A 27846-nucleotide genomic window follows, 5' to 3' on the forward strand; every position below is an offset into this window, starting at 1 on the left:
CCTAAGCTATTGCCTATGTTGTCTAGCGGTAAATCCATGAGCATACATGGCAGTCTACACGCAAGTCTTGGGACTTGCGGAAAAATGGGATCCCTTGATGGGGGCTGCAAGCTTAAATGTTTTGATCAAAATATGAACAAAATCTCCATAATTTTATTTGCCACACACACACACACACACACACACACACACACGCACACACACAGCATATTCTTTTTAGCACTGATAAAAGCCTTTCCATTTTGAATTGTACAACGGGTACTTGAAATAAGGACTCTTAGGCAAGTTTTCCTGTTAAACACAGTGTTTTTACTGGCATCAAACACTGATTAGTGCTCAGAGCCGGCCCCAACCAATATGATGCCCTAGGCAAGATTTTGGTAGGTGCCCCCTAGCACCGCCATTAGTTTCACCTCTGACCCTGCACCCCTTTTCCAGCACCATCACCCCTCGCCCATAGCAGTCCTCATTTTGTTGCTCCTAACCCCTATGTTTTAAATAGGAACAGTGCGCACATTCGGTGCACAGCCCAAAAAAGGGAGTGTGCTTGCCAGAAAGGGGCATGGCCACACAATAGTACCCCCCAATTCAAAGTATGCCAACAGTAGTGCAACTTTATTCACATTATATCATGCGATAATGTCCCTTATTCACATTACATCACACAGTAGTACCACTTCACCTTATAAATGTTATTCCTCACAGTAGTGTCCCTTATTCACATTACATCATACTGTATTCACATAATTATCCTTATTCACATAACACATACGAAATGCTACATTACAGTGATTTCCAGGAATTCTTTGCAATGTAGCATTTTGTATGCAGATACAGCTGCAGTCACACACAGAATATAGGCATGCTGCATATCATTTTAATCAGCAGAAGCTGCTTGTGCCCCTAGGCATTCCAAATGCCCTAGGCAATTGCCTAGTTTGCGTATGCCTAGGACTGGCTCTGCTCAGGCTTAAGCCTGAAACACAGGTGCATGCAAAAATAAGCCGAAACATAAAAGTTTAGCACTCCCCGTGCTTAGAGTCATTCTGCTGGATGCAATGACTTGCAACCACCATCCGCCATGCTCTCCTGACACAGCCAATGTTATCAGTCAATGGCACTACGGAGACTTCAGCCTACTAGCTGTCCTCTAGCAGGCATCAGTGCCCCAAGCAGTGGGTGAATGGGAGTTTTAAACCCCTCTCCAGCTTCTGATTTCCTACTGGCTCTGGGTAAGCTGTAAATTCCCAGCATTATATCTTCCCACTTTGAGTTGTGCACTCCACAAAGCCTGGAGTTCCAGAATTCCACTGCAGGTGCAGAATGTGCAGGCCTTCTTTTTCTCTCTTGGGGGGAGATGATCTACAGAAATGTGGGAAATTGTTGTGAGAAACAAGCCATCTCACCACTGTATATATACATGGTTTTAATATTGCCATGCAGCTAGTACCATGTTCAATATGGGTAAAACCGAGCATGGGCAAATTTTTTTTACATTTTGTTTTAAAAAATGTATTACGCAGCCAATAGCCATAGGGAGATCACCAGTTCGACTTTATGCAGCTTGGCGTGGGTAATCGTGTAAGCTGACAAAGGACACATCCATGTATGAGAGTGTAGGGACTTGGAAAAATGGATTTCCTTGACGGGGCCTTCTAGCGTAAATGCTTTGCTCAAAATATGTAATAAACCCCCATGCTTTTATTGGCTAGATACACACAGATTTGCAGAATATATTTGTTGAGTTGAAGATATGAAACCATATACTGGTCGGACTGTTAGCTGTTCCAATTGTAATGAAACTTGTAAAATATGTTGATAAGTAGTAACACAGAACCTTCAAGTCACAGGTTTGTAGACTTTAGACACATTCAATCAGTGGTGATATAACAAAATAAAATCTGCTATTACAGCTGGATGCCAGGAACAATTTTTAACAGTTTGTGACTGAGCATGAGGATATAGCAGTCCTGGGATGGGAAAGAGGGTGGAGGAGACGGCAGTACTGGGATGGAATAGAGGGAGAAGGAGACGGCAGTTCTGGGATTGGATAGATAGAGGGAGGAGGAGATGGTAGTACTGGGATAGGCCAGAGGAAGGAGGAGACTGTAGTACTGTGAGGAGCAGACAGTAGTACTGGGATGGGACAGAGGGAGGAGGAGACAGCAGTACTGGGATGGGACAGAGGGAGGAGGAGACAGCAGTACTGGGATGGGACAGATGGAGGAGGAGACAGCAGTACTGGGATGGGACAGAGGGAGGAGGAGAAAGCAGTACTGGGATGGGATAGAGGAAGAAGAAGACTGTAGTACTAGGATGTGACAGAGGAAGGATGAGACGGCAGTACTGGGATGGGACAGAGGGAGGAGGAGACGGCAGTACTGGGATGGAATAGAGGGAGAAGGAGACGGCAGTTCTGGGATTGGATAGATAGAGGGAGGAGGAGATGGTAGTACTGGGATAGGCCAGAGGAAGGAGGAGACTGTAGTACTGTGAGGAGCAGACAGTAGTACTGGGATGGGACAGAGGGAGGAGGAGACGGCAGTACTGGGATGGGACAGAGGGAGGAGGAGACAGCAGTACTGGGATGGGATAGGGGGAGAAGGAGACTGTAGTACTAGGATGGGATAGAGGGAGGAGGAGGAGGAGGAGACGGCAGTACTGGGATGGGACAGAGGGAGGAGGAGACGGCAGTACTGGGATGGGATAGAGGGAGGAGGAGTAGACGGCAGTACTGGGATGGGACAGAGGGAGGAGGAGACGTCAGTACTGGGATGGGACAGAGGGAGGAGGAGACAGCAGTACTGGGATGGGACAGAGGGAGGAGGAGAAAGCAGTACTGGGATGGGATAGAGGGAGAAGAAGACTGTAGTACTAGGATGTGACAGAGGAAGGATGAGACGGCAGTACTGGGATGGGACAGAGGGAGGAGGAGACGGCAGTACTGGGATGGAATAGAGGGAGGAGGAGACGGCAGTTCTGGGATTGGATAGATAGAGGGAGGAGGAGATGGTAGTACTGGGATAGGCCAGAGGAAGGAGGAGACTGTAGTACTGTGAGGAGCAGACAGTAGTACTGGGATGGGACAGAGGGAGGAGGAGACGGCAGTACTGGGATGGGATAGGGGGAGAAGGAGACTGTAGTACTAGGATGGGATAGAGGGAGGAGGAGGAGGAGGAGGAGGAGACGGCAGTACTGGGATGGGACAGAGGGAGGAGGAGACGGCAGTACTGGGATGGGATAGAGGGAGGAGGAGTAGACGGCAGTACTGGGATGGGACAGAGGGAGGAGGAGTAGACGGCAGTACTGGGATGGGACAGAGGGAGGAGGAGACGGCAGTACTGGGATGGAATAGAGGGAGGAGGAGACGGCAGTACTGGGATGGAATAGAGGGAGGAGGAGACAGCAGTACTGGGATGGGACAGAGGGAGGAGGAGACGGCAGTTCTGGGATTGAATAGATAGAGGGAGGAGGAGATGGTAGTACTGGGATAGGCCAGAGGAAGGAGGAGACTGTAGTACTGGGATGGGACAGAGGGAGGAGGAGACTGCAGTACTGGGATGGACAGAAAGAGGAGGAGACGACAGTACTGGGATGGGATAGAGGGAGAAGGAGATGGCAGTACTGGGATGGGATAGAGGGAGAAGGAGATGGCAGTTCTGGGATGGGATAGAGGGAGGAGGAGATGGCAGTACTGGGATGGATAGAAAGAGGAGGAGACGGCAGTACTGGGATGGGATAGAGGGAGGAGGAGACGGCTGTACTGGGATGGGATAGAGGGAGGAGGAGACCACAGTACTGGGATGGGACAGAGGGAGGAGGAGACTGTAGTACTAGGATGGGACAGAGGGAGTAGGAGACGGTAGTACTGGGAGAGGGGGTGGAGGAGACAGTAGTACTGGGAGTATGAGATGTTAGTACTGGGATGGGACAGAGGAAGAAGGAGACGGTAGTACTGGGAGGAGGAGACGGTAGTACTGGGACGTGGAGACGGTAGTACTGGGAGGAGGAGACGGTAGTTCTTGGAGGAGGAGGACCAGGACGGGACAGAGGAAGGAGGAGACGGTAGTACTGGGATGGGATAGGGAGAGGAGGAGACAGAATTTTTTTTTTTTTTAAATTGAAAAAAAAAGAAGAACAAAAGTATCTAGAACGTGTCCATCTACTCCTGTGACATTACAGGTTGGAGAGAAGTTGGCCGGTGTAATGATAAAGTTGGTTAGGTGTGTGGGGCAGCATTGTAGTTGGACAGACTAGTTGGACGGTTGGTCAGTTGGATGGTTGGAGGAAAGTTGGTGTGATGTATGGCCAGCAGAGTGAATTTCCTCACGCTACTCCTTCTTGTAAATGTCAGTACTATACCTGCACAGTATATCACTTGTACATGCGTCTGACAGGAACGCTGTGATATTTTCCTCTTATGTGTTTTTATTTGTTGACTGCCCAGCAGCCACAGCAGCTTGAGTCATATGGGGATATTTACTAAAGCTTCTAAAAATAAGAAATGGTGATGTTGTCCATTTCAGCCAATCTTATTCTGTCTATCATTTTCTAGGATTCAATTGAGAAATAAGACACAATCTGATTGGTTGCTATGGGCATTATCACCACTTCTCATTTTTAGAAGCTTTAGTAAATAATAATATACCCCAAAGGGTCTCTATTTACTGTAGTGTAATCGATCAACATACACACTTTGTACTACGATCCCCACCAGCTCCTTCGGTTTTTCCTTCACTTATGTACAAGTAAAACAAAAAACTTTTTTCCCCATTTAGAGAATGTGGTGGTTGCCGACCCTCCTCGTCCTTTTCCTGTTTCTGGAGAGGAGTCACCAAACAGCTGACATGGTGCCCGGGAACCAGGCGAATAGTAAGTGAAGTTAGAACGGTCACTGGTCTCCCTGGCAACACTGACATTGTCATTGGACACCCTGACTTCCTATAGGTTCTGACTGGAAGAATATGAATCCCGTTTTTATTTATTTTAATTTTAATGAAATATATGCTGTGACTGGATGACCTTGTTCTGCCAGGCAATCACATTCTCATTGCCAGGCGAAATAGAATAGGGTTTGGTTACTGGTCTCGGAATAACCCAAGTGGGCCTTACGTGCCTAATTTTTAGAACTAATTTCCGGGTGAAGGTAGTAGAAGGTGCCGTGTAAAGCGTGGCACAGCAATGAAGCAGGATGTCATGCTTAGGGTTACCACCTCATCCTTTTAATTCTGGACACATATTAATTACACAGGTTCTCTGGCTTGCTAATGTGATGCCCAATATCCGCCCCAGCCACTGCTGAATACTTTAACCCACCGGGGACCGCCGGGGTTTATTTGGCTGGTCGGCTGGTTGCTAGGCAACCGACTGAAAGGGGGACTAACGGGAGAGCACTAGGACCCAGTGCCTCCCAACCAAAAATGCAGGGATTGGCTGCCCGCAGAGCGGGAGAAGTAGAGGAGGAGTTGCGGGTGCGCGCCTAAAAAGAGAGGTCGGAAGGGAGCTGGGAGAAGTAAGCGACGGAGCCCAGCGCAGCTGACCGCCGCAGCAGGGAACGAGGAACGAGTGACTGCCGCTGGAGTCTACGCTGCTGCTGGCCGCCGGGCTGTGTGAGGAGAGCGTCACACAGCCGCCGGAGAGGGGAGGAGCACGCCGCCGCCGGGAACAGAGGAGACCCACTGCCACTGGCCAGAGAGAGAGAGCCGCAGTGAAGAGGCGGCCAAGACCAGGAAACGCTGTGCGCCTAAGAAGGAGAGAGGCACGTCTGGAACACTAACAGGTATCAGCTCCCCAGTGTTGTGCCCCCTGTAGTAACCAGGACCTCATAAAGCCAGCCTTACCCCTGGAGTTAACACAAGACCCAGTGTTGTGCCCCCCCTGTAGTAACCAGGGCCTCATAAAGCCAGCCTTCCCCATGGAGTTAACACAAGACCCAGTGTTGTGCCCCCCCCCCCCTGCAGTAACCAGGACCTCATAAAGCCAGCCTTCCCCGTGGAGTTAACACAAGACCCAATTAGGGACAGCGCTTTGGGCTATGCAAAACCCCCAGTCTCAATAGGCTGACCTAACCTCCATCTAAGTGGCCACCGGTGATCATTCACTAGACTTTCCATTCCGTGTTATTGGCAAGGACACTTGCATTTGGACTTCTCCGGATTATATGTATATTGGGCCAGAGACCCGCTTTATTGAGTTCATAGTGCCACCTAGTGGCGTGTTCAATGTACTGCCTGTGTATTCACGAAACCTTCTGTTCTAAAGGCCCTTTTTGGGGACGTTAAAGTTCTGAAATGTATTTGTGTCATTATTAGGCCATGTTCATATTACTGTTGTGAATGATATGTGAGAAATGGTAAAGATCCTAACTGAAAGGTATTAGGGTTACCAACCACCAATTCCATTTCCCTGAACGGGGAGTAGCCGCTGTTATAATAAATCTTTGTTACCGTATCCCACCGTAGTGATCCTTACACACTTGGGGTGTTGTCCGTACTGGGGTATCTCCGTCCTTCTGCCCAGGTCCTATACAGGTGTCCCCCGCAGATTCCAACAGGCTCCACCCAAGCAGGAACTGGGCGACCGGACCAGCCGCAACGGGACCTACACAAGACTTCAGGTACGCTTCACCACATATTACACTAACTTCAAGACTCCATTTCACTTTGTTTTAATCAGCCACAGAACCTGTGTAATCAATATGTGTCCAGAATTAAAAGGATGAGATTGTGACCCTAGTCATGCTCCACCCAAAGTGCATGTCTAGCCCCACATGTGGCCATATATATGTTTAAATGCTTGGTGCATGATATTTCTATATAACAGTAACAGTATGTTGTGGGAAATTTTGCAAGTACTTATTTGCAACTATTTGCTGCAATATTTGTTTTCTTCTCACACAGCACAATATACATGATAAATGTTATGCCTGTGCAGCAAATTCCAAATGCAATTTGACCCTGAGTGAATTGTTACTTTAATAATCATATCTCTGTAAAAAAAAGATTTTAAAACTTTTTGTTGTATTGTGTTTTTTGTTTGTTTACCTACAGATTACTAATAACATTCCACAGCTCACACACACACACACACACACACACACACACACACACACACACACACACACACACACACACGCTGAGATAAGAAACAGATCACAGGGGTCAGGCAAGCTATGTTCTATCCTGCCGGGAGTCCAACAAGGATTTGCTAGAGTCTACAGCAGAGGTTGATGTGCCCAGCGAGAAATCATAGTGACCTCAGCAAATCATGGTCCTTGCCCAGAAATTCCTTGGTGGAGCCCTGGCTGCAGTGAATAATTCAAAGAATCTGGAGATTTAAAATGCAGGGCAGAGGTAGATTAGAGCTTGAAATGGGCTTCTCCTTCAGGATCCCGGGGGATAGGCAACTATGTAGTGAGCGCAACACAGCACCCCAAGGAATTCCCTTATCGCCGTCAGTAACTGCCCATTACCGACTCCTCCCATTGCATAGTGGGTGGGTAACTTGCTGCCACCAACAGGCTCTGACACTGGCACCACTTCTCCCAGGCTCCTCCCACTGGCACCTGGAGCCACCTAATTCTTGGTATGTGTGGACACTTTCTGGGTAGTGTGTCACCGAATTCCCCTATTGATCCCTCAGTATGGATCAGTCTGCACTGAGTAGTTGGCAGAGTGTTTCAGCTTGGAAACACTGGGCTCCATCCAGAACAGCGGGAGAATAGAATTGCATTTTCTGTACGATCCTCTCTGACGGTTAGAGGAGATATGCTACAGAGCTACATTGTAGTAAGAGGACACGATACAGCAGGTTGTAATCCTGCTCCTAGACCTCTAGGACTAGTATACAAATCAACCATTTGTCACATAATATAAATAATAAATCTTACAGGAACTGAAGTTTCCGTCTTCATTTCATATATCTGCCACCCAAACCAGTTTGCTTTTAACACAATCTGATTTAGCGTATAACGGTCTCTTTCCTAAACACCTTCTTAGAAAACTCAGCAATACATGTATACCCCTGGAGTGTATTAACTGTTAACAAAGGCTTGGGGGCAGGATGCATTACCACCAATTAGAAGACCGAGAAGCCACAATTGAGAGGAGGATTGTCACCGAGAGGAGGAACGATGAGCGGGCACCACCAACCATGGTACTAGTAGGAGTGTCTGCCATGATATTAAACCCTGCAGAACCCATTTGACGAGCAGTCACTTATTTCCCAGACAATTTATTCACTGGTTCTCGGCGACCGGCAGTAACTAAAGCTAAAGGTAGTGCAGGTTTTATATCACAGGCACACACTGTATTTTAAACAAGAACAAAAAAACTAATGGATTACTAAAACTATTCAGAAACTAGCATGCCAGATCTTCAGGATAGCTTCAAAACTATTTACTGAAGATTATGCTTGCCAGTCTTCCAATCCAATAGCATAAATACATATTTTCCTGTACAATTCTCTCAAGTAATGTCTTTTTCAAATATAGAGAGCATATAGAAGCAACAAAAATACTAGTATATACAGCAAGCCAAAGTATTTATATAAATGCAGCAATGCTATCCTTAAAAGGCACAAGACATTTCCAAAATTAATATATAAATGATTAAATGCTGTAGTGTCACATTTACTGCATGCTTTAACAACTGACTTAGTAAAGAAATACTGCATAATATTTCAGATCACACAGGTGATTTGTACAGCAGCAACACAATAAAAATATCTTCATAGTACTCCAGGTGCTGCAAAGTAATGGCAATCAGTTCTTTTCCATATGAGCAAATGATAAAACTGTAGATTGATACTTACAGATCTTGAGTAAAAGTTCTGGTTCATTTCTCATGGTGGAATATATTTGAAAAACAATCCTTCTAAATGAAGCAAGCAAGTGATCTTACCTGAACAGATAATAGGACAAAATCCAGCTGCACTCCAAGATACAGCATACTTGCCTACCTGACCCTCTCCATGAGGGAGAAAATGCTCTGTTCCTGGACTTTCCTGGTAATGTATGATTGCCATCACCTGTGGTGAAACACCTTTCTTATCAATTACCTAGCTCACCACAGGTGATGGCAATCATACATTACCAGGAACGTCCAGGAACAGAGCATTTTCTCCCTCATGGAGAGGGGCAGGTAGGCAAGTATGAGCTACAGTCTAGGGGGCCTAATTCATATCTGACAGCAGCAGCAAAATACCCTCTCCAGGAGGGACAGAATTCTCTGTTACTGGACTTCCCTCTTAATGTATGATTGCCGGCACCTGTGGTGAACTAGTTGTTTGATAAGAAAGGTGTTTCACCACAGGTGATGGCAATAAGTAATTAAGAGGGAAGTCCAGGAGCAGAGCATTTTGTCCCTCCTGGAGAGGGTCATGTTGGGAGGTATGCTAATGTGCAAAACCATATGCAGGGCAGGTGGGGCAGATGTAAGATGTGCAGAGAGAGTTAGATTTGGGTGGGGTGTGTTCAAACTGAAATCTAAATTGCAGTGTAAAAATAAAGCAGCCAGTATTTACCCTGCACAGAAACAATATAACCCACCCAAATCTAACTCTCTCTGCACATGTTATATCTGCCCCCCCCCCCTCCCCCTGCACTGCACATGATTTTGCCCAACTGCTAAAAAATTTCCTGCTGCGATCAACTTGGAATTACCCCCAACACACGGTAATTTACTAAGAACCAGGGGGTATATTTACTAAGGTGTGAGTTTTTCTTAGAAGTGGAGATGTTGACGATAGCAACCAATCAGTTTCCACTTAACATTTATCTAGCTGCTTCTAGAAGAAAATATACAACACAAATGGCCTGGCACTAATAAACAATATTATCAAATATATAAAAAATATATAAGTGTATAGAAAATATTTATTAAATTAAGCAGCAAAAGGCAGGAAAGTGTGCTTTAGGTTGCACAGAACAGCACCTTGAAAACAGGTGTAATACAATTGAACAGCAGAGCGTCTCTGCACTAAAAAAAATATATGACATGGGAAAACTAGTCTGGCAGAAAATGTCACACCAATATAAATAATATAAATACAAATGTATTAAAAGTATACTGACCGGTCAAATAAACTAAGAACATTTTCAAATTTACCATATACAGATGGGTCCACGTTTATCTTGTCCTTTAATACGATTAACTGAGATTGGCCAATCAGACTTAATCCCCTGCTGTATTGTTCTCTGTATTGTATTGCAGATGAGAACAATAGATGGAGGGTTTATGTAAATAAACCGTGGTGTGCCTAGGTGCAGCAAGCTAGCAAAGATAACTGTGGAACCATCTGTATGTGGGGGGGGGGATTCCGAGTTGTTCGCTCGCTTTTAGCAGCATTGCACACGCTAAACCGCCGCCCTCTGGGAGTGTATCTTAGATTAGCAGAAGTGCGAACGAAAGATTAGCAGAATTGCGAATAGAAATTTCTTAGCAGTTTCTGAGTAGCTCCAGACTTACTCAGCCATTGCGACCAGCTCAGTCCTTTTCATTCCTGGTTTGACATCACAAACACACCCAGCGTTCGCCCAGCCACTCCCCTTTTTCTCCAGCCACTCCTGCGTTTTGCAACTCGAACGCCTGCGTTTTTCCGCACACTCCCAGAAAACGTCCAGTTTCCGCCCAGAAACACCCACTTCCTGTCAATCACACTACGATCAGCACAGCGATGAAAAAGCTTTGTTATGCCGTGAGTAAAATACCAAATTTTTGTGTAAAATAACTAAGCGCATGCGCTCTTAGCGGATAATCGCAGTATAGCGAAAATCGGCAACGAGCGAACACCTCGGAATGACCCCCATAGAGCACACATTTTCACAGCTTAAATAGCAGCTTTAAAATATACCTTCAGATATGTAAAAATCCACTGGATTTACCTATTTTGGGAGGTGGATCTATGATGTTTTAGTATAGCAGACAAAGGAATAAAAAACTTGTCTGTTGTTATAATTGTGTCCGCATTTAAAACATGATAATTTACCGGGAATGAACATGTTTTAAATGAGGACACAATTATAACATTAACCCCTCTTAATTTTCCAACCCAGAAATAAAGGTTACTAGATCAGCACATCTACCCAGCATGCCTTTTGTGGTCTGGTAAGCTTACGTCCCCTAGCAATGCAGAAGATTATGGTTCTAGTTTATTGGACCCTAGGGGGTGCCCGGTGATGCTGTGGTTCCTAGTGGTTTGCCAACTCTGGTGGTGAGTAACAGTGACCACAGTACTTCCCTATGAATAGCCCCAACTAGACTCACCCTCACAATCCCAACATAAAGGCCCCTGTAGTGTGTCCTAACATAGAATAAAGTGAGAACCACAGGCAAGAGTTCAGCAAGGCTCAGCTCTCTGGCCTATCTCAGAAAAGCATGAGACGCCAAGCTGACAGCGTCCTTTTAATGAAGGGAGTGCGGGGTGTGAACTGACCAGGAGGGTTAATGTGCAGGTTAGCCAGGAAATGTAAAAGGTCCAGCTGGTGTCCCAGGAAACTTTCATGCACAACTAGTGTTGGTTGCCCACAAACCCCTTTGACACAGAGCTTGTCCTGGCCTGGAATCTCATAGGATGTCCAGACCAACTGTAAGTCCTATGAAGTGTGTTGGTGGTTTGGTTGCTCCAGTGTTCATATTATCCGTAGGTCCCTGGCCAAGGTGGTACGAGAAGATCTAGGTGGCAAGCTAGGTTCCCCGGGTCAAAGGGGGTTAGCGAATTGGAAGGCAGACTTGATAGTTAGGGCAGACGGATGACAGATATAAATGATAATGAGATGCAGTGCCTGGGGTATATAGAGTGGGAGGAGGCAGAGGTAAGCCCAAACAAGGTAAGAGGTAAGCCCAGAGACTGCCCCAGCCCACATCCCTGAGACAGGTACTGACCACAGGAACTGTAGGTCCCTATGTACGAGTTGTACCTTATTTTAGTTCTGTAGTGATATCCCTTACAGATTAGACTAGGATGTGTCTTCCCAAATCAGTGGACAGGATACACACTTGTGAGTTGGCATTCCAGCCACTGAAGGAGTCACTGGTACCTTCTCCAGTGCTGATGGCACAAATTCGTGACCAGGACATTGTGGTATGAACTGATATGTCACTGCACTGGGAGCAGCACTGAGCCATGAGGGGCCATATGGGCAAGAGCACTCTGTGTGCTGTTTGAGCAGGATACTGCTATGGTACGAGGTATGGTATGCCTCATTGGAACTCAGTGGTTTGCAATTATGTGTGCATTGGGCCAACTTCAGCACTGTTTCTGCAACTGGCCCTCCACATTGATAACTGACCACCCTCTTTTTGAGTGGCTGCAATCTGGGGGCAACTGACAGACAGTTGTGGTGGAGCCTTGGACTTCAGGGGGACTGTTTGGACAAGGAAAAGCCCACTGCAGTATGGATGTACTTTCTAGGCTGGAGCCAAAACTCCCCAGGTAGCTACCTTTAACACAAAGAGACTGGAGGACCAGGAGCCAAATCATTGGGACATGGTCCGCTGGTTGCACATATAGAGAGGAGGGTGGGGAGAGTGTGGCGGGACACCCAGCCCACATAGCTGTGGCATTGAGAGAGTAAATCCCTTGTTCTACAGTGCCATATTCATGTGAACTATTTGTGCTTGGCGCCCTGTAAATGTACAGATGGGTCCACGGTTATCTTGACTAGTTTTCTGCGCCTAGGAACAACATGACCTATTAGCATAAACCCTTCATCTATTGTTCTCAAGTGCAATACAATGCAGAGAACAATACAGCAGGGGATTAAGTCCGACTAGCCAGTCTCAGTTAATCCTATTAAAGGTCAAGATAAATGTGGACCCATGTGTATATTTAAATATGTTTGGTCAAGCGCGTGCCACAGCTCCAAGCTAAGTCCGGCAGCTGTGACACTAGGGGCGGAATGTATTAAGATACATCGCCGCCCCTCGCCGCTAATCGCAGCAATGTTGATCGCATATGTACTAACATATGCGGTCAATATCGCAATGCGGTGACGGAGACCCCCGCGATACCTGTGAGGTGGTCTGCGGGGGGTCTCCGTCACCTCCCAGGGGTCTCCACACTCCCCGCACGCCGGGAAGTAGGAGCAGACTGCCCCCGGCGCCTCCTCCTCCCCCCTGCAGCTGGAAGGGCCTCCAGCTGCATTGCTAGGGGAGGAGGAGATTACCTTCCGGTACCAGGTCTGCCTGGAGGAAGGTATGCCGGGGGGAGGGGGGGGTCAGCGTCTGAGGCGGCGGGTTGCGGTGGTCAGCGATAAGAAGCCCATAGGCTTCTATAAGGTATCGCCATCCAGAGATGGTGATACCCTGGACGGTGAAAAACTGGCGGTAGGGTCTTAGTACATTTGAAAATGCGGTAAAACCCCCGTTTTCGGGGGTTTTACAGCATTTTTCCTTTAGTACATCCCACCCTAGGTGTATTACGCCGCAGTGCACTGCGTCTGGGGAATGTACATTTATTAGCCAGTGTCAAGGTGTAGCTGCAAAGCCCACTGCAGCTGGGAGCATTAGTCCGAGGCTGCACTGTAAGGCTGTCTTCAGTGTGATGCTGGAACACAGCATAGGCAAGTCCCAGCCCTGGGAGCTGAGACTGGTGATAACAGTACGGCATACATAAAATAAACTGTATTAAAAAATATACATTGCTGTAAAGCGCTGCAAACGAGCTGCTGTGCATTGGTGGATAGAGCAGAGTATATTTAACAGTCTGTAACATGTTTAAATGCATAGAAATTTCAGATGGGTCTATGGTGGTCATTCCGAGTTGTTCGCTCGTTGCCGATTTTCGCTATGGAGCGATTAGTTGAGAAAACGGCAAAAAAGCGCATGCGCATTAGAGATGAGCGCCTGAAATTTTTCGGGTTTTGTGTTTTGGTTTTGGGTTCGGTTCCGCGGACGTGTTTTGGGTTCGACCGCGTTTTGGCAAAACCTCCCCGAATTTTTTTTGTCGGATTCGGATGTGTTTTGGATTCGGGTGTTTTTTTCAAAAAACCCTAAAAAACAGCTTAAATCATAGAATTTGGGGGTCATTTTGATCCCAAAGTATTATTAACCTCAAAAACCATAATTTACACTCATTTTCAGTCTATTCTGAATACCTCACACCTCACAATATTATTTTTAGTCCTAAAATTTGCACCGAGGTCGCTGTGTGAGTAAGATAAGCGACCCTAGTGGCCGACACAAACACCGGGCCCATCTAGGAGTGGCACTGCAGTGTCACGCAGGATGTCCCTTCCAAAAAACCCTCCCCAAACAGCACATGACGCAAAGAAAAAAAGAGGCGCAATGAGGTAGCTGTGTGAGTAAGATTAGCGACCCTAGTGGCCGACACAAACACCGGGCCCATCTAGGAGTGGCACTGCAGTGTCACGCAGGATGTCCCTTCCAAAAAACCCTCCCCAAACAGCACATGACGCAAAGAAAAAAAGAGGCGCAATGAGGTAGCTGTGTGAGTAAGATTAGCAACCCTAGTGGCCGACACAAACACCGGGCCCATCTAGGAGTGGCACTGCAGTGTCACGCAGGATGTCCCTTCCAAAAAACCCTCCCCAAACAGCACATGACGCAAAGAAAAAAAGAGGCGCAATGAGGTAGCTGTGTGAGTAAGATTAGCGACCCTAGTGGCCGACACAAACACCGGGCCCATCTAGGAGTGGCACTGCAGTGTCACGCAGGATGGCCCTTCCAAAAAACACTCCCCAAACAGCACATGACACAAAGAAAAATAAAAGAAAAAAGAGGTGCAAGATGGAATTGTCCTTGGGCCCTCCCACCCACCCTTATGTTGTATAAACAAAACAGGACATGCACACTTTAACCAACCCATCATTTCAGTGACAGGGTCTGCCACACGACTGTGACTGAAAGGACGTGTTGGTTTGGACCCCCACCAAAAAAGAAGCAATTAATCTCTCCTTGCACAAACTGGCTCTACAGAGGTAAGATGTCCACCTCATCATCATCCTCCGATATATCACCGTGTACATCCCCCTCCTCACAGATTATCAATTCGTCCCCACTGGAATCCACCATGTCAGCTCCCTGTGTACTTTGTGGAGGCAATTGCTGCTGGTCAATGTCTCCGCGGAGGAATTGATTATAATTCATTTTAATGAACATCATCTTCTCCACATTTTCTGGATGTAACCTCGTACGCCGATTGCTGACAAGGTGAGCGGCGGCACTAAACACTCTTTCGGAGTACACACTTGTGGGAGGGCAACTTAGGTAGAATAAAGCCAGTTTGTGCAAGGGCCTCCAAATTGCCTCTTTTTCCTGCCAGTATAAGTACGGACTGTGTGACGTGCCTACTTGGATGCGGTCACTCATATAATCCTCCACCATTTTTTCAATGGTGAGAGAATCATATGCAGTGACAGTAGACGACATGTCCGTAATCGTTGTCAGGTCCTTCAGTCCGGACCAGATGTCAGCATCAGCAGTCGCTCCAGACTGCCCTGCATCACCGCCAGCGGGTGGGCTCGGAATTCTGAGCCTTTTCCTCGCACCCCCAGTTGCGGGAGAATGTGAAGGAGGAGATGTTGTTGACAGGTCGCGTTCCGCTTGACTTGACAATTTACTCACCAGCAGGTGTTTGAACCCCAGCAGACTTGTGTCTGCCGGAAAGAGAGATCCAAGGTAGGCTTTAAATCTAGGATCGAGCACGGTGGCCAAAATGTAGTGCTCTGATTTCAACAGATTGACCACCCGTGAATCCTTGCTAAGCGAATTAAGGGCTCCATCCACAAGTCCCACATGCCTAGCGGAATCGCTCCGTGTTAGCTCCTCCTTCAATGTCTCCAGCTTCTTCTGCAAAAGCCTGATGAGGGGAATGACCTGACTCAGGCTGGCAGTGTCTGAACTGACTTCACGTGTGGCAAGTTCAAAGGGCATCAGAACCTTGCACAACGTTGAAATCATTCTCCACTGCGCTTGAGACAGGTGCATTCCACCTCCTATATCGTGCTCAATTGTATAGGCTTGAATGGCCTTTTGCTGCTCCTCCAACCTCTGAAGCATATAGAGGGTTGAATTCCACCTCGTTACCACTTCTTGCTTCAGATGATGGCAGGGCAGGTTCAGTAGTTTTTGGTGGTGCTCCAGTCTTCTGTACGTGGTGCCTGTATGCCGAAAGTGTCCCGCAATTCTTCTGGCCACCGACAGCATCTCTTGCACGCCCCTGTCGTTTTTTAAATAATTCTGCACCACCAAATTCAAGGTATGTGCAAAACATGGGACGTGCTGGAATTTGCCCATATTTAATGCACACACAATATTGCTGGCGTTGTCCGATGCCACAAATCCACAGGAGAGTCCAATTGGGGTAAGCCATTCCGCGATGATCTTCCTCAGTTGCCGTAAGAGGTTTTCAGCTGTGTGCGTATTCTGGAAACCGGTGATACAAAGCGTAGCCTGCCTAGGAAAGAGTTGGCGTTTGCGAGATGCTGCTACTGGTGCCGCCGCTGCTGTTCTTGCGGCGGGAGTCCATACATCTACCCAGTGGGCTGTCACAGTCATATAGTCCTGACCCTGCCCTGCTCCACTTGTCCACATGTCCGTGGTTAAGTGGACATTGGGTACAGCTGCATTTTTTAGGACACTGGTGACTCTTTTTCTGAGGTCTGTGTAAATTTTCGGTATCGCCTGCCTAGAGAAATGGAACCTAGATGGTATTTGGTACCGGGGACACAGTACCTCCAACAAGTCTCTAGTTGGCTCTGCAGTAATGATGGATACCGGAACCACGGTTCTCACCACCCAGGATGCCAAGGCCTCAGTTATCCGCTTTGCAGTAGGATGACTGCTGTGATATTTCATCTTCCTCGCAAAGGACTGTTGGACAGTCAATTGCTTGGTGGAAGTAGTAAAAGTGGTCTTACGACTTCCCCTCTGGAATGACCATCGACTCCCAGCAGCAACAACAGCAGCGCCAGCAGCAGTAGGCGTTACACGCAAGGATGCATCGGAGGAATCCCAGGCAGGAGAGGAATCGTCAGAATTGCCAGTGACATGGCCTGCAGGACTATTGGCATTCCTGGGGAAGGAGGAAATTGACACTGAGGGAGTTGGTGGGGTGGTTTGCGTGAGCTTGGTTACAAGAGGAAGGGATTTACTGGTCAGTGGACTGCTTCCGCTGTCACCCAAAGTTTTTGAACTTGTCACTGACTTATTATGAATGCGCTGCAGGTGACGTATAAGGGAGGATGTTCCGAGGTGGTTAACGTCCTTACCCCTACTTATTACAGCTTGACAAAGGGAACACACGGCTTGACACCTGTTGTCCGCATTTCTGTTGAAATACCTCCACACCGAAGAGCTGATTTTTTTGGTATTTTCACCTGGCATGTCAACGGCAATATTCCTCCCACGGACAACAGGTGTCTCCCCGGGTGCCTGACTTAAACAAACCACCTCACCATCAGAATCCTCCTGGTCAATTTCCTCCCCAGCGCCAGCAACACCCATATCCTCCTCATCCTGGTGTACTTCAACACTGACATCTTCAATCTGACTATCAGGAACTGGACTGCGGGTGCTCCTTCCAGCACTTGCAGGGGGCGTGCAAATGGTGGAAGGCGCATGCTCTTCACGTCCAGTGTTGGGAAGGTCAGTCATCGCAACCGACACAATTGGACTCTCCTTGTGGATTTGGGATTTCGAAGAATGCACAGTTCTTTGCTGTGCTGCTTTTGCCAGCTTGAGTCTTTTCATTTTTCTAGCGAGAGGCTGAGTGCTTCCATCCTCTTGTGAAGCTGAACCACTAGCCATGAACATAGGCCAGGGCCTCAGCCGTTCCTTGCCACTCCGTGTCGTAAATGGCATATTGGCAAGTTTACGCTTCTCCTCCGACAATTTTATTTTAGGTTTTGGAGTCCTTTTTTTTCTGATATTTGGTGTTTTGGATTTGACATGCTCTGTACTATGACATTGGGCATCGGCCTTGGCAGACGACGTTGCTGGCATTTCATCGTCTCGGCCATGACTAGTGGCAGCAGCTTCAGCACGAGGTGGAAGTGGATCTTGATCTTTCCCTAATTTTGGAACTACCAAAGGAGGTTGGTGATTCCGCACCAGTGTTGCACAATTACATGTGTTTGTAAGGACCAGTATATATTTATACGGAGATAATCTCTTATTGCTATCTGGTGGTGCACCCAGAGTCAGAAAAAAGCTAGAGCAAACATGAAATGAAGAAGACTCTTTTTTGGGTGCACTCTTGTTAACTGTGTATATATGAATAATATTAAAACATATAATTTTATTATGCTTTATTAAAATATTGTCCGTATCCAGTCATTCTCCCCATGAAATTAATATATATCACAAAGCGGAGATGTCCATAAATAAATATATTTGTTGGGGAAACAAAGTCACAAATGGGATTATGTCCTGGTTTAGTCTATCCCAATATAGACTGGCATGGAGGTGTAGATATAATCACCGTCCACCTGTTCTCATGCCATACCTGTACAAGCAATGCTTGTTTTAATGGGACCAAAATTGGTCATGCAAGAGTAGGTATCACTTACACCGGGAGTGTGTATACCATATGTACTACCTTATCCTGTCCTTGACACTCAAAACCCTAATGGGTGTGCCTGATATAGAGGAATAGAGAATTCCTAATTAATTCTCACCTAAGAGAGTAATCATACATCTATTCTTATACCGTATCAGTACAGGCTAACGCATGTGTTGATGAGACCAGAATTTATATTATACAAATGTTCTTGCCTGAGAAAATCAGGAGGAATATATACAGGTGGGAAAGAAGAAGTAGTGGTGATACTGCTGTTGGTATTGAGTTTTGATTTGAAACAACCTCAGATTACTACACTGGGTATTCTCTGAGGGTCACCCCTCAGATACTGACCCAGCCCATCACCGTTTTGCTTCCAAGATCAGACGAGATTGGGCTCTAGCGGTGAGGTATGATAGTAACCTATAAATGAGGTGTTCCACTCACCAATGAGAGTGCACCTATTTAGTAGATTAGAAGACAAGTGTGGATCTGCTGTCCCTGTTAGACCTGGGATTACTCCCAGGAATCATGGATGAGAGTCCACTAAAATAAGAGAAGTAATGAATTATTTGTAAGAAAATGAGAAGATAACACAATGCACTATTCAGGCAAAATTGCACAATTGCACATCTGTATTGTCTATGGTATGTGTTCACGGTGTCCCCGTATACAAGAAAATGGGGGAAATAACCTGTTATGGGAAAAAAAAAATTTTTATCCACACATTTTCATTTCAATTTGAACAACATATCCAATAGTATCATAAAGAGCGGTCTCAGATACAATGTATATAAGAATGTATGACGGGTAAAGGTATTATAGTAATCAGGTACAGCATGCGTGTGTCACGACTGGAGCTATCATCTCCATTCATTGGTTACACCTGGGATAGATATGCTGTCTTATGCACCAATTAGTGTATATTCCAATGAAAAATCACAAGGACTGATAGAAAGATTAATAATATCAAAAGTGATACCGATTACCGCCCAGGTCCCTGGGTCAGTTAGGGGTGATTGGTAGTATAGGTATTCTCCCGTGTAGGATCCTATTGCATGCCTTGCTCAGAGTCCTTACTGCATATTAGGTAGGAGTCAGAGTCCTTACTGCATATTAAACAGGAAGCATATTGATAGGAAAACGCGTTTCACCCGTAATAACGGGCTTGCTCACTTCCAATGCTGCTGTCCTGGCTAGTACTGGGTTTAAAAACCCTGTTATTAATTGGTCAGCCAATGGCTGTTCGTTTCTAATTGGAAATACAGCTCCTGCTGTGTTCGGCAAAAGCCGTGATTGCATGTGTGGTTGCTTAGCAACCCAGGGAGTGTCAGCCTATCAGGGGTGAGGGGGAGGTCCCAAGTCCCGGACGGAGAGAGAAGCGGTTCTCTTACCGCTGTATCTATATGTATATATATGGTTGCTAGGCAACCTGGAGGATCTCGGCTTGCGGGAGGTGAGGGGGTCATATTACCGTGGATATTATGGAAAAGAGGGAAACACTATGTGCCTGGCTTTGTGGATATCGAGCCAGGCAGCTGCCCTAATCGAGAATACAGCTCCCGCTATGTTCGGCGGGAGCCGTGATCGTGTATGTGGTTGCTTAGCAACCCATGAGGTGTCAGCCTATCGGAGGTGGCGGGGAGGTCCCACGTCCTGGACGGAAAAAGAAGCGGTTCATTTTCCGCTATGTCCGTATATATGTATATGGTTGCTAGGCAACCTAGAGGATTCAGGCTTGTGGGAGGTGAGGGAGGTCCTATTAAAGGGGACACACTGAAAGAAGGACGCTCTATGTGCCCGGCTCTATGGATATAAAGTCAGACAGCTGATTAGTCATGGCTAGTATGTAGGCGACTCTATTGCTATGGCAACCTTATATACATTTCTCTTGTGGTCTGGATTTTCTAAAGGTAGCGTCACGTTGCATGACAATAGAATATTAGCATAAGTGGATAAAGAAAGTGAATAGAAAGAGATAAAGAGAAAGATAAGGAATAAAGTTGTGTAATATATATAAAAAAATAATTTTTGTTGTTTTTTGGGATAAATTATACGTCAGTGGGATTTAACCGCCCAGATATGGACCATTATTGTATAGCTTGTGGATTGGGTGTGGGAATGGCCAGTTGAGTGGAGAAAGTTAGGGGGGGGGGGGGGGGAGTTGGGGGGGGGGGGGGAAAGGGAGGGGTTTTTTTTGTTGGGTTGGTGTGGAGGGACGGGGGGCGGGGGAGGGAGGGGAGGGGGTTAGTTAGGGGGCGTGGGAAAAGGGGGGGAGGGGGGAAGTGGGGGAGGTAATAGGAGATGGTAGTATGGGGCTTGAGAAGCCTGAGATGGTGAATGGACGAATTGTGACAGGGTCATGAAGGAGTTTACATGGTTTAACTTGTCAGTTGGTGTATGTGGGTGAGAATTGTGATATTATAGTGGGTTATTGATAAGTGGGCGGTGTTGTCTGTGAGCTTTATTTTGAGGGGGTGAGGGGGGGGGGGAGGGTAAAGGGGGGGGGAGAGTTGTGAGAGGAAAGAATGGGGAGGGGGGTTATGCGGGTGTGGTGATGTGAGAATTGTTGTGAGGGAGAAAAGGAGGAAGGGGTGGGATGATTATTGATAGTATTGTGATTGAGGAGTGTATCTTATTGTCTGTTTGGAAAATGTGGTAAGTGTATGGTAGGGTAAATGCCTACCATGCGTGAAATAGATGGTGAGAAAAGGACTCCAGGATGTGTGAATACTTTGAACGGATTGAGATTATAAATGGATAAATGAATTAGATAATTAGGATATTGGTGATAAATAAATTGTAGAAGTGCCTGGTAGGAAGAAGAGAGTAATTGCTACACATGGTGAATACATGAGGTTAGTAGAGAGTTGGATCTTCATTGTATTCGATTTTGGTGATGCTGGCTATTGTTAATGTTGTTAACCATGAAACAATTTTTTGAGATTTTCAGAGAGATTTCAAAGGAAAGCACTATAATTAATGCTTTCATTTAGTCCTTGAGGTCTATATGTATTTAATTTGAAAATCCATTCTGTTTCCCGTTTAAGCAGTTCTTTCGTCATATCTCCTCCTCTTATTCCCAGTTGAATTTTGTCCAGACCAAACACCTTGAATTCTTTTGAGAAATCCGTGTGATGAGAGTGGAAGTGTCGTGCCACCGAAGTCAATTTTTTCATTCGGATCAGGTCTTGTTGGACGTTTCGGCAATTCCCTGCATGTTCCAAAATGCGTTCTTTTAGTTTTCTTGTCGTCATCCCGACGTATCTTAGATTGCAATTGCACTCTATACAGTATATCACTCCTTGAGTGCTGCAGTTAAAGAAGTGTTTGATCTGAATGGATTCTCCGTAGCGGTCAGTCACAGAATTGGTCTTCGATATGAGGGAACAGGCCTTGCAATGCCCGCAGGGGAAGGAGCCAGTTGGTGTGTTTGATTTGACCATAGGTTTTTGAAAGTGACTCCTAACTAGGAGGTCTTTGATATTCTTCGCTCTCCTCCAACTCATCTGGATACTATCATCTATAAAGGGTGCTAAGTCACTGTCTAATTTCAGAATAGGGAGATGTTTCTCTATTGCTTTTTTTAGAAGCCTCCATTCCGGACAGAAAGTCCCGATGAATCTGATCTTCTCATCCTTCTCCTGATGTGTTATCGATTTGGCTGGAAAGATCAGAGAGTCTCTTGGTATTTTGGTTACTCCAGTGCATGCCCTCTTCAATGAGCGCTTGCTGTAGCCCCTCTCTAGTAGCCGCTTGGTCAGTTCCCGGCTTTTAACTTTGAAGACCTCTTCCTCTGAGTAATTGCGTGTGAGTCTTAAGAATTCTCCTTTGGGAATATTTTCCACCGTCGGTGGAAAATGTGCGCTCGTTTGGAATAATAGAGTATTGGTTGCTGTTTCTTTTCTGTACAGCTCAGTTGCCAGGTATCCCTTGGGGGATTTGTATATGTGGACATCCAGGAAGGCTATCCGGTCTTGGCTGATGGTATGCGTTAATTTCAGATTCAGATTGTTTGTATTAAGGAGTTGAATAAATTCCAGAAGTAAGTCAGAGTCTCCATCCCAGATGACAAATATGTCGTCTATGTATCGCAGCCATAGTATGATGTGTACTGTATATTTGTCATTATTATCCGTAAAAACCGACATCTTTTCCCACCACCCAAGAAAGAGGTTTGCATACGTTGGTGCACATGCTGCCCCCATAGCGGTGCCCCTAATTTGGAGGTAAAAATGTTCTTGAAAAGTAAAGTAGTTCTTCTGTAATACGAAGGCTAGTAGGGAGTATAGAAGATCATTAAAGGTACTCTTCTCTCCTCCATCCAGAAAATATTTAGTAGCACTCAGACCTGCTTGGTGGTCAATACTGGTGTACAGTGCTTCAACATCCAGAGTCACAAGATAGAAGCTATCCTCAAAGATGATGTTATGAATTTTACGCAAAAGATCCGATGTGTCCTTCAAATATGAGGGTAGTTGAAGAACATAGTCTCGGAGGTGTAAGTCTAAAAAGCGACTGGGCTGCTCCAAGAGGCCCCCATTGCCAGACATGATGGGTCTACCAGGTGGTTTTTTTAGATCTTTATGTATCTTAGGGAGGAGATAAAAAGTCGGTGTCTTTGGATTCTGTACAATCAGATATTTATATTCTTGTTTGGTTATTGTTCCAGCGGCTAGTGCTCCTTCTATTAATCCAGTGTATTCCTTCAAGAATCGTGATGTTGGGTTGTTTAGTAGTCGTTGATAGCAGGTGGTTTGTTTTAGCTGACGTAGTGCTTCTGTAACATACATCGTGCTCGGCCAAAGGACTATGTTCCCTCCTTTGTCTGAGGGTTTTATTATTACCTCCTTCCATTCTTGTATCTCTTTTAATGCTGCTCTTTCTCCTGCGTCCAAATTTGGTGGAAAGAAATGAAGTCTGTTGTGATTTTTCTTCTGTATTACGTCAAATTCTCGGGATACCATGTCCATAAAGACTCTGATTTCTGGGCTATTATTATCAGGGGGAAAGAAGGTTGATTTCCCTTTACACATAGGACGATGTTTGCTGGTCATTTCCATCCCAGATTCCTGTTGGAGTTCTTCTAGAATTTCAATCATGCCCAAATCTTCAGTATCCCAAATGGGATCATTATCAGCCAGAACTCGTGTGGGGTCTTGTTTCTTAAAGAATTTCTTTAGGAGTAATTTTCTCCCATACATTCTCAGGTCTTTCTCCCACAGGAATCTATTGAATGGTTTAGATGGTGAGAAAGACAGGCCCTTGCTTAGGACCTTAGTTTGTTCTGGGGTGAGTATTCTCTCGGATAGATTAATGATCTTTAAATGATGCATAGATGGTTGATTTATCGAGCCTTCCTCTGTCGCTCCGGATATCTCGAGGACCGTGGGGTGTCCCAATTGTTGTTCCTTCCTCTGTCTCTTCTTTCTCCCCCTCCGTATTGGCCTCCGGGTCTGGTTCTTCCTCTTGTTTTCTGGCCCCGACCTAAAAAATAGGGCGAGTCCTCTCTATCCTCCGGGATATAGTGAGTGCGTGGGGCATCCGTCACTTCGTTTGCTGAATCTTCGCTATTAGATGACTCGAACTCGGAGAAGGTATAGTCCTCTTTTGGTTTCCTCTCTCTATGTTTTGGGGGCTGTATGTTCCAACGAAATTGATTGCCCTGTGAGAAGTCCCGTTTGTCCCTTTGAAGTTTGTTTCGCTTACGTTCTATGATGTTTCTTTCATAAATCTCCAGGTCTCTCTTGTGTTTTTCAAACGTAGATTGAAAAGAGAGATCTTTTTCCCACTTTTCCAGACTTTTTCCAACCTCTTCTATTTCTTTTTCTACCTGATCCAGGATCAGGGTGTCATGTTTGATGAGTATGTGTATTAATTCACTGGAACATTTAAGAAGGGTATTTTCCCACTCTGCCTTCAGATTATCTGTGGCTAAGGGAAAAGAGGGAAAAATCCTGGGTCTGAGGCCTCTTGGTACGATTTTGTGTTTAATATAATTCTCCAGAGTGGTGATATCCCAAGTGAGTCGTGTTCTCCTCTGTAATGTTTTCTGGAGTTTAGATAATGGGCCCCTCCAATCAGTAGTCGGGGTTTCTGAGTCCCCAGTTTCCAAAAAGAGATCTCCAAAGCCCTCAGTGTTCCTACGTCTGGTAAGTTCAGTTTTTAAGGAGAATGAAGACATCATAGGCGATTCTGATGTTCTGGTGGATACTGAGTTGATCCAGGGCAGTGGCAAAGAAAGAGAGAGACCACTGACAACTGGATAAAATGTTAGTTGATTTGACTGTGCAGGAATCAGAAACTGATCTAGGATCAGCACAAATACAGATTTACCAAAGGAGGTTGGTGATTCCGCACCAGTGTTGCACAATTACATGTGTTTGTAAGGACCAGTATATATTTATACGGAGATAATCTCTTATTGCTATCTGGTGGTGCACCCAGAGTCAGAAAAAAGCTAGAGCAAACATGAAATGAAGAAGACTCTTTTTTTGGGTGCACTCTTGTTAACTGTGTATATATGAATAATATTAAAACATATAATTTTATTATGCTTTATTAAAATATTGTCCGTATCCAGTCATTCTCCCCATGAAATTGATTTTCTCAGGCAAGAACATTTGTATAATATAAATTCTGGTCTCATCAACACATGCGTTAGCCTGTACTGATACGGTATAAGAATAGATGTATGATTACTCTCTTAGGTGAGAATTAATTAGGAATTCTCTATTCCTCTATATCAGGCACACCCATTAGGGTTTTGAGTGTCAAGGACAGGATAAGGTAGTACATATGGTATACACACTCCCGGTGTAAGTGATACCTACTCTTGCATGACCAATTTTGGTCCCATTAAAACAAGCATTGCTTGTACTGGTATGGCATGAGAACAGGTGGACGGTGATTATATCTACACCTCCATGCCAGTCTATATTGGGATAGACTAAACCAGGACATAATCCCATTTGTGACTTTGTTTCCCCAACAAATATATTTATTTATGGACATCTCCGCTTTGTGATATATATTAATTTCATGGGGAGAATGACTGGATACGGACAATATTTTAATAAAGCATAATAAAATTATATGTTTTAATATTATTCATATATACACAGTTAACAAGAGTGCACCCAAAAAAGAGTCCTAATTTTGGAACCTCAACATTTTTGTTCTCCATATTTTAATAGGCACAACTAAAAGGCACCTCAGGTAAACAATGGAGATGGATACTAGTATACAATTATGGACTGCCTGCCGAGTGCAGACACAGAGGTAGCCACAGCCGTGAACTACCGTACTGTACTGTGTCTGCAGCTAATATAGACTGGTTGATAAAGAGAAGATGTCTATGTAACTATGTATGTATAAAGAAGAATGAAAAAAAACCACGGTTAGGTGGTATACAATTATGGACGGACTGCCTGCCGAGTGCAGACACAGAGGTAGCCACAGCCGTGAACTACCGTACTGTACTGTGTCTGCAGCTAATATAGACTGGTTGATAAAGAGAAGATGTCTATGTAACTATGTATGTATAAAGAAGAATGAAAAAAAACCACGGTTAGGTGGTATACAATTATGGACGGACTGCCTGCCGAGTGCAGAGACACAGAGGTAGCCACAGCCGTGAACTACCGTACTGTACTGTGTCTGCAGCTAATATAGACTGGTTGATAAAGAGAAGATGTCTATGTAACTATGTATGTATAAAGAAGAATGAAAAAAAACCACGGTTAGGTGGTATACAATTATGGACGGACTGCCTGCCGAGTGCAGACACAGAGGTAGCCACAGCCGTGAACTACCGTACTGTACTGTGTCTGCAGCTAATATAGACTGGTTGATAAAGAGAAGATGTCTATGTAACTATGTATGTATAAAGAAGAATGAAAAAAAACCACGGTTAGGTGGTATACAATTATGGACGGACTGCCTGCCGAGTGCAGAGACACAGAGGTAGCCACAGCCGTGAACTACCGTACTGTACTGTGTCTGCAGCTAATATAGACTGGTTGATAAAGAGAAGATGTCTATGTAACTATGTATGTATAAAGAAGAATGAAAAAAAACCACGGTTAGGTGGTATACAATTATGGACGGACTGCCTGCCGAGTGCAGAGACACAGAGGTAGCCACAGCCGTGAACTACCGTACTGTACTGTGTCTGCAGCTAATATAGACTGGTTGATAAAGAGAAGATGTCTATGTAACTATGTATGTATAAAGAAGAATGAAAAAAAACCACGGTTAGGTGGTATACAATTATGGACGGACTGCCTGCCGAGTGCAGAGACACAGAGGTAGCCACAGCCGTGAACTACCGTACTGTACTGTGTCTGCAGCTAATATAGACTGGTTGATAAAGAGAAGATGTCTATGTAACTATGTATGTATAAAGAAGAATGAAAAAAAACCACGGTTAGGTGGTATACAATTATGGACGGACTGCCTGCCGAGTGCAGACACAGAGGTAGCCACAGCCGTGAACTACCGTACTGTACTGTGTCTGCAGCTAATATAGACTGGTTGATAAAGAGAAGATGTCTATGTAACTATGTATGTATAAAGAAGAATGAAAAAAAACCACGGTTAGGTGGTATACAATTATGGACGGACTGCCTGCCGAGTGCAGACACAGAGGTAGCCACAGCCGTGAACTACCGTACTGTACTGTGTCTGCAGCTAATATAGACTGGTTGATAAAGAGAAGATGTCTATGTAACTATGTATGTATAAAGAAGAATGAAAAAAAACCACGGTTAGGTGGTATACAATTATGGACGGACTGCCTCCCGAGTGCAGAGACACAGAGGTAGCCACAGCCGTGAACTACCGTACTGTGTCTGCTGCGACTGGATGATAAATGATATAAAAAATATATATATATCACTACTGCAGCCGGACAGGTATATATTATATATTATATAATGACGGACCTGCTGGACACTGTCTGTCAGCAGAATGAGTTTTATTTTTATAGAATAAAAAAAAAAACAACACACAAGTGAAGTCACACGATGAGTGTTTAACTTTTTCAGGCAATCACAATATAAGTATACTACTAACTATACTGGTGGTCAGTGTGGTCAGGTCACTGGTCAGTCACACTGGCAGTGGCACTCCTGCAGCAAAAGTGTGCACTGTTTAATTTTAATATAATATTATGTACTCCTGGCTCCTGCTATAACCTATAACTGGCACTGCAGTGCTCCCCAGTCTCCCCCACAATTATAAGCTGTGTGAGCTGAGCAGTCAGACAGATATATAATATATATAGATGATGCAGCACACTGGGCTGAGCCTGAGCAGTGCACTGCA

The 27846-nt window shown here is 45.3% G+C and overlaps 1 protein-coding gene and 1 pseudogene across 1 annotated transcript in view; one reads left to right on the forward strand and one right to left on the reverse strand.

Annotated features, from left to right (window-relative positions):
• The window catches only part of LOC134943912 (microfibril-associated glycoprotein 4-like), a 58069-nt gene that overhangs the window by 21333 nt on the left and 8890 nt on the right, over window positions 1-27846 (forward strand). Inside the window, exon 3 of the mRNA XM_063932479.1 lies at window positions 4779-4872. Within this exon, the coding sequence (XP_063788549.1) occupies window positions 4779-4872 (94 nt within the window). The remainder of the gene's footprint in view (window positions 1-4778; window positions 4873-27846) is intronic.
• LOC134946120 (5S ribosomal RNA) lies at window positions 18826-18943 on the reverse strand (annotated as a pseudogene).

This window comes from Pseudophryne corroboree, chromosome 7 (genome assembly GCF_028390025.1).
Source record: "Pseudophryne corroboree isolate aPseCor3 chromosome 7, aPseCor3.hap2, whole genome shotgun sequence".
NCBI lineage: Eukaryota > Metazoa > Chordata > Amphibia > Anura > Myobatrachidae > Pseudophryne > Pseudophryne corroboree.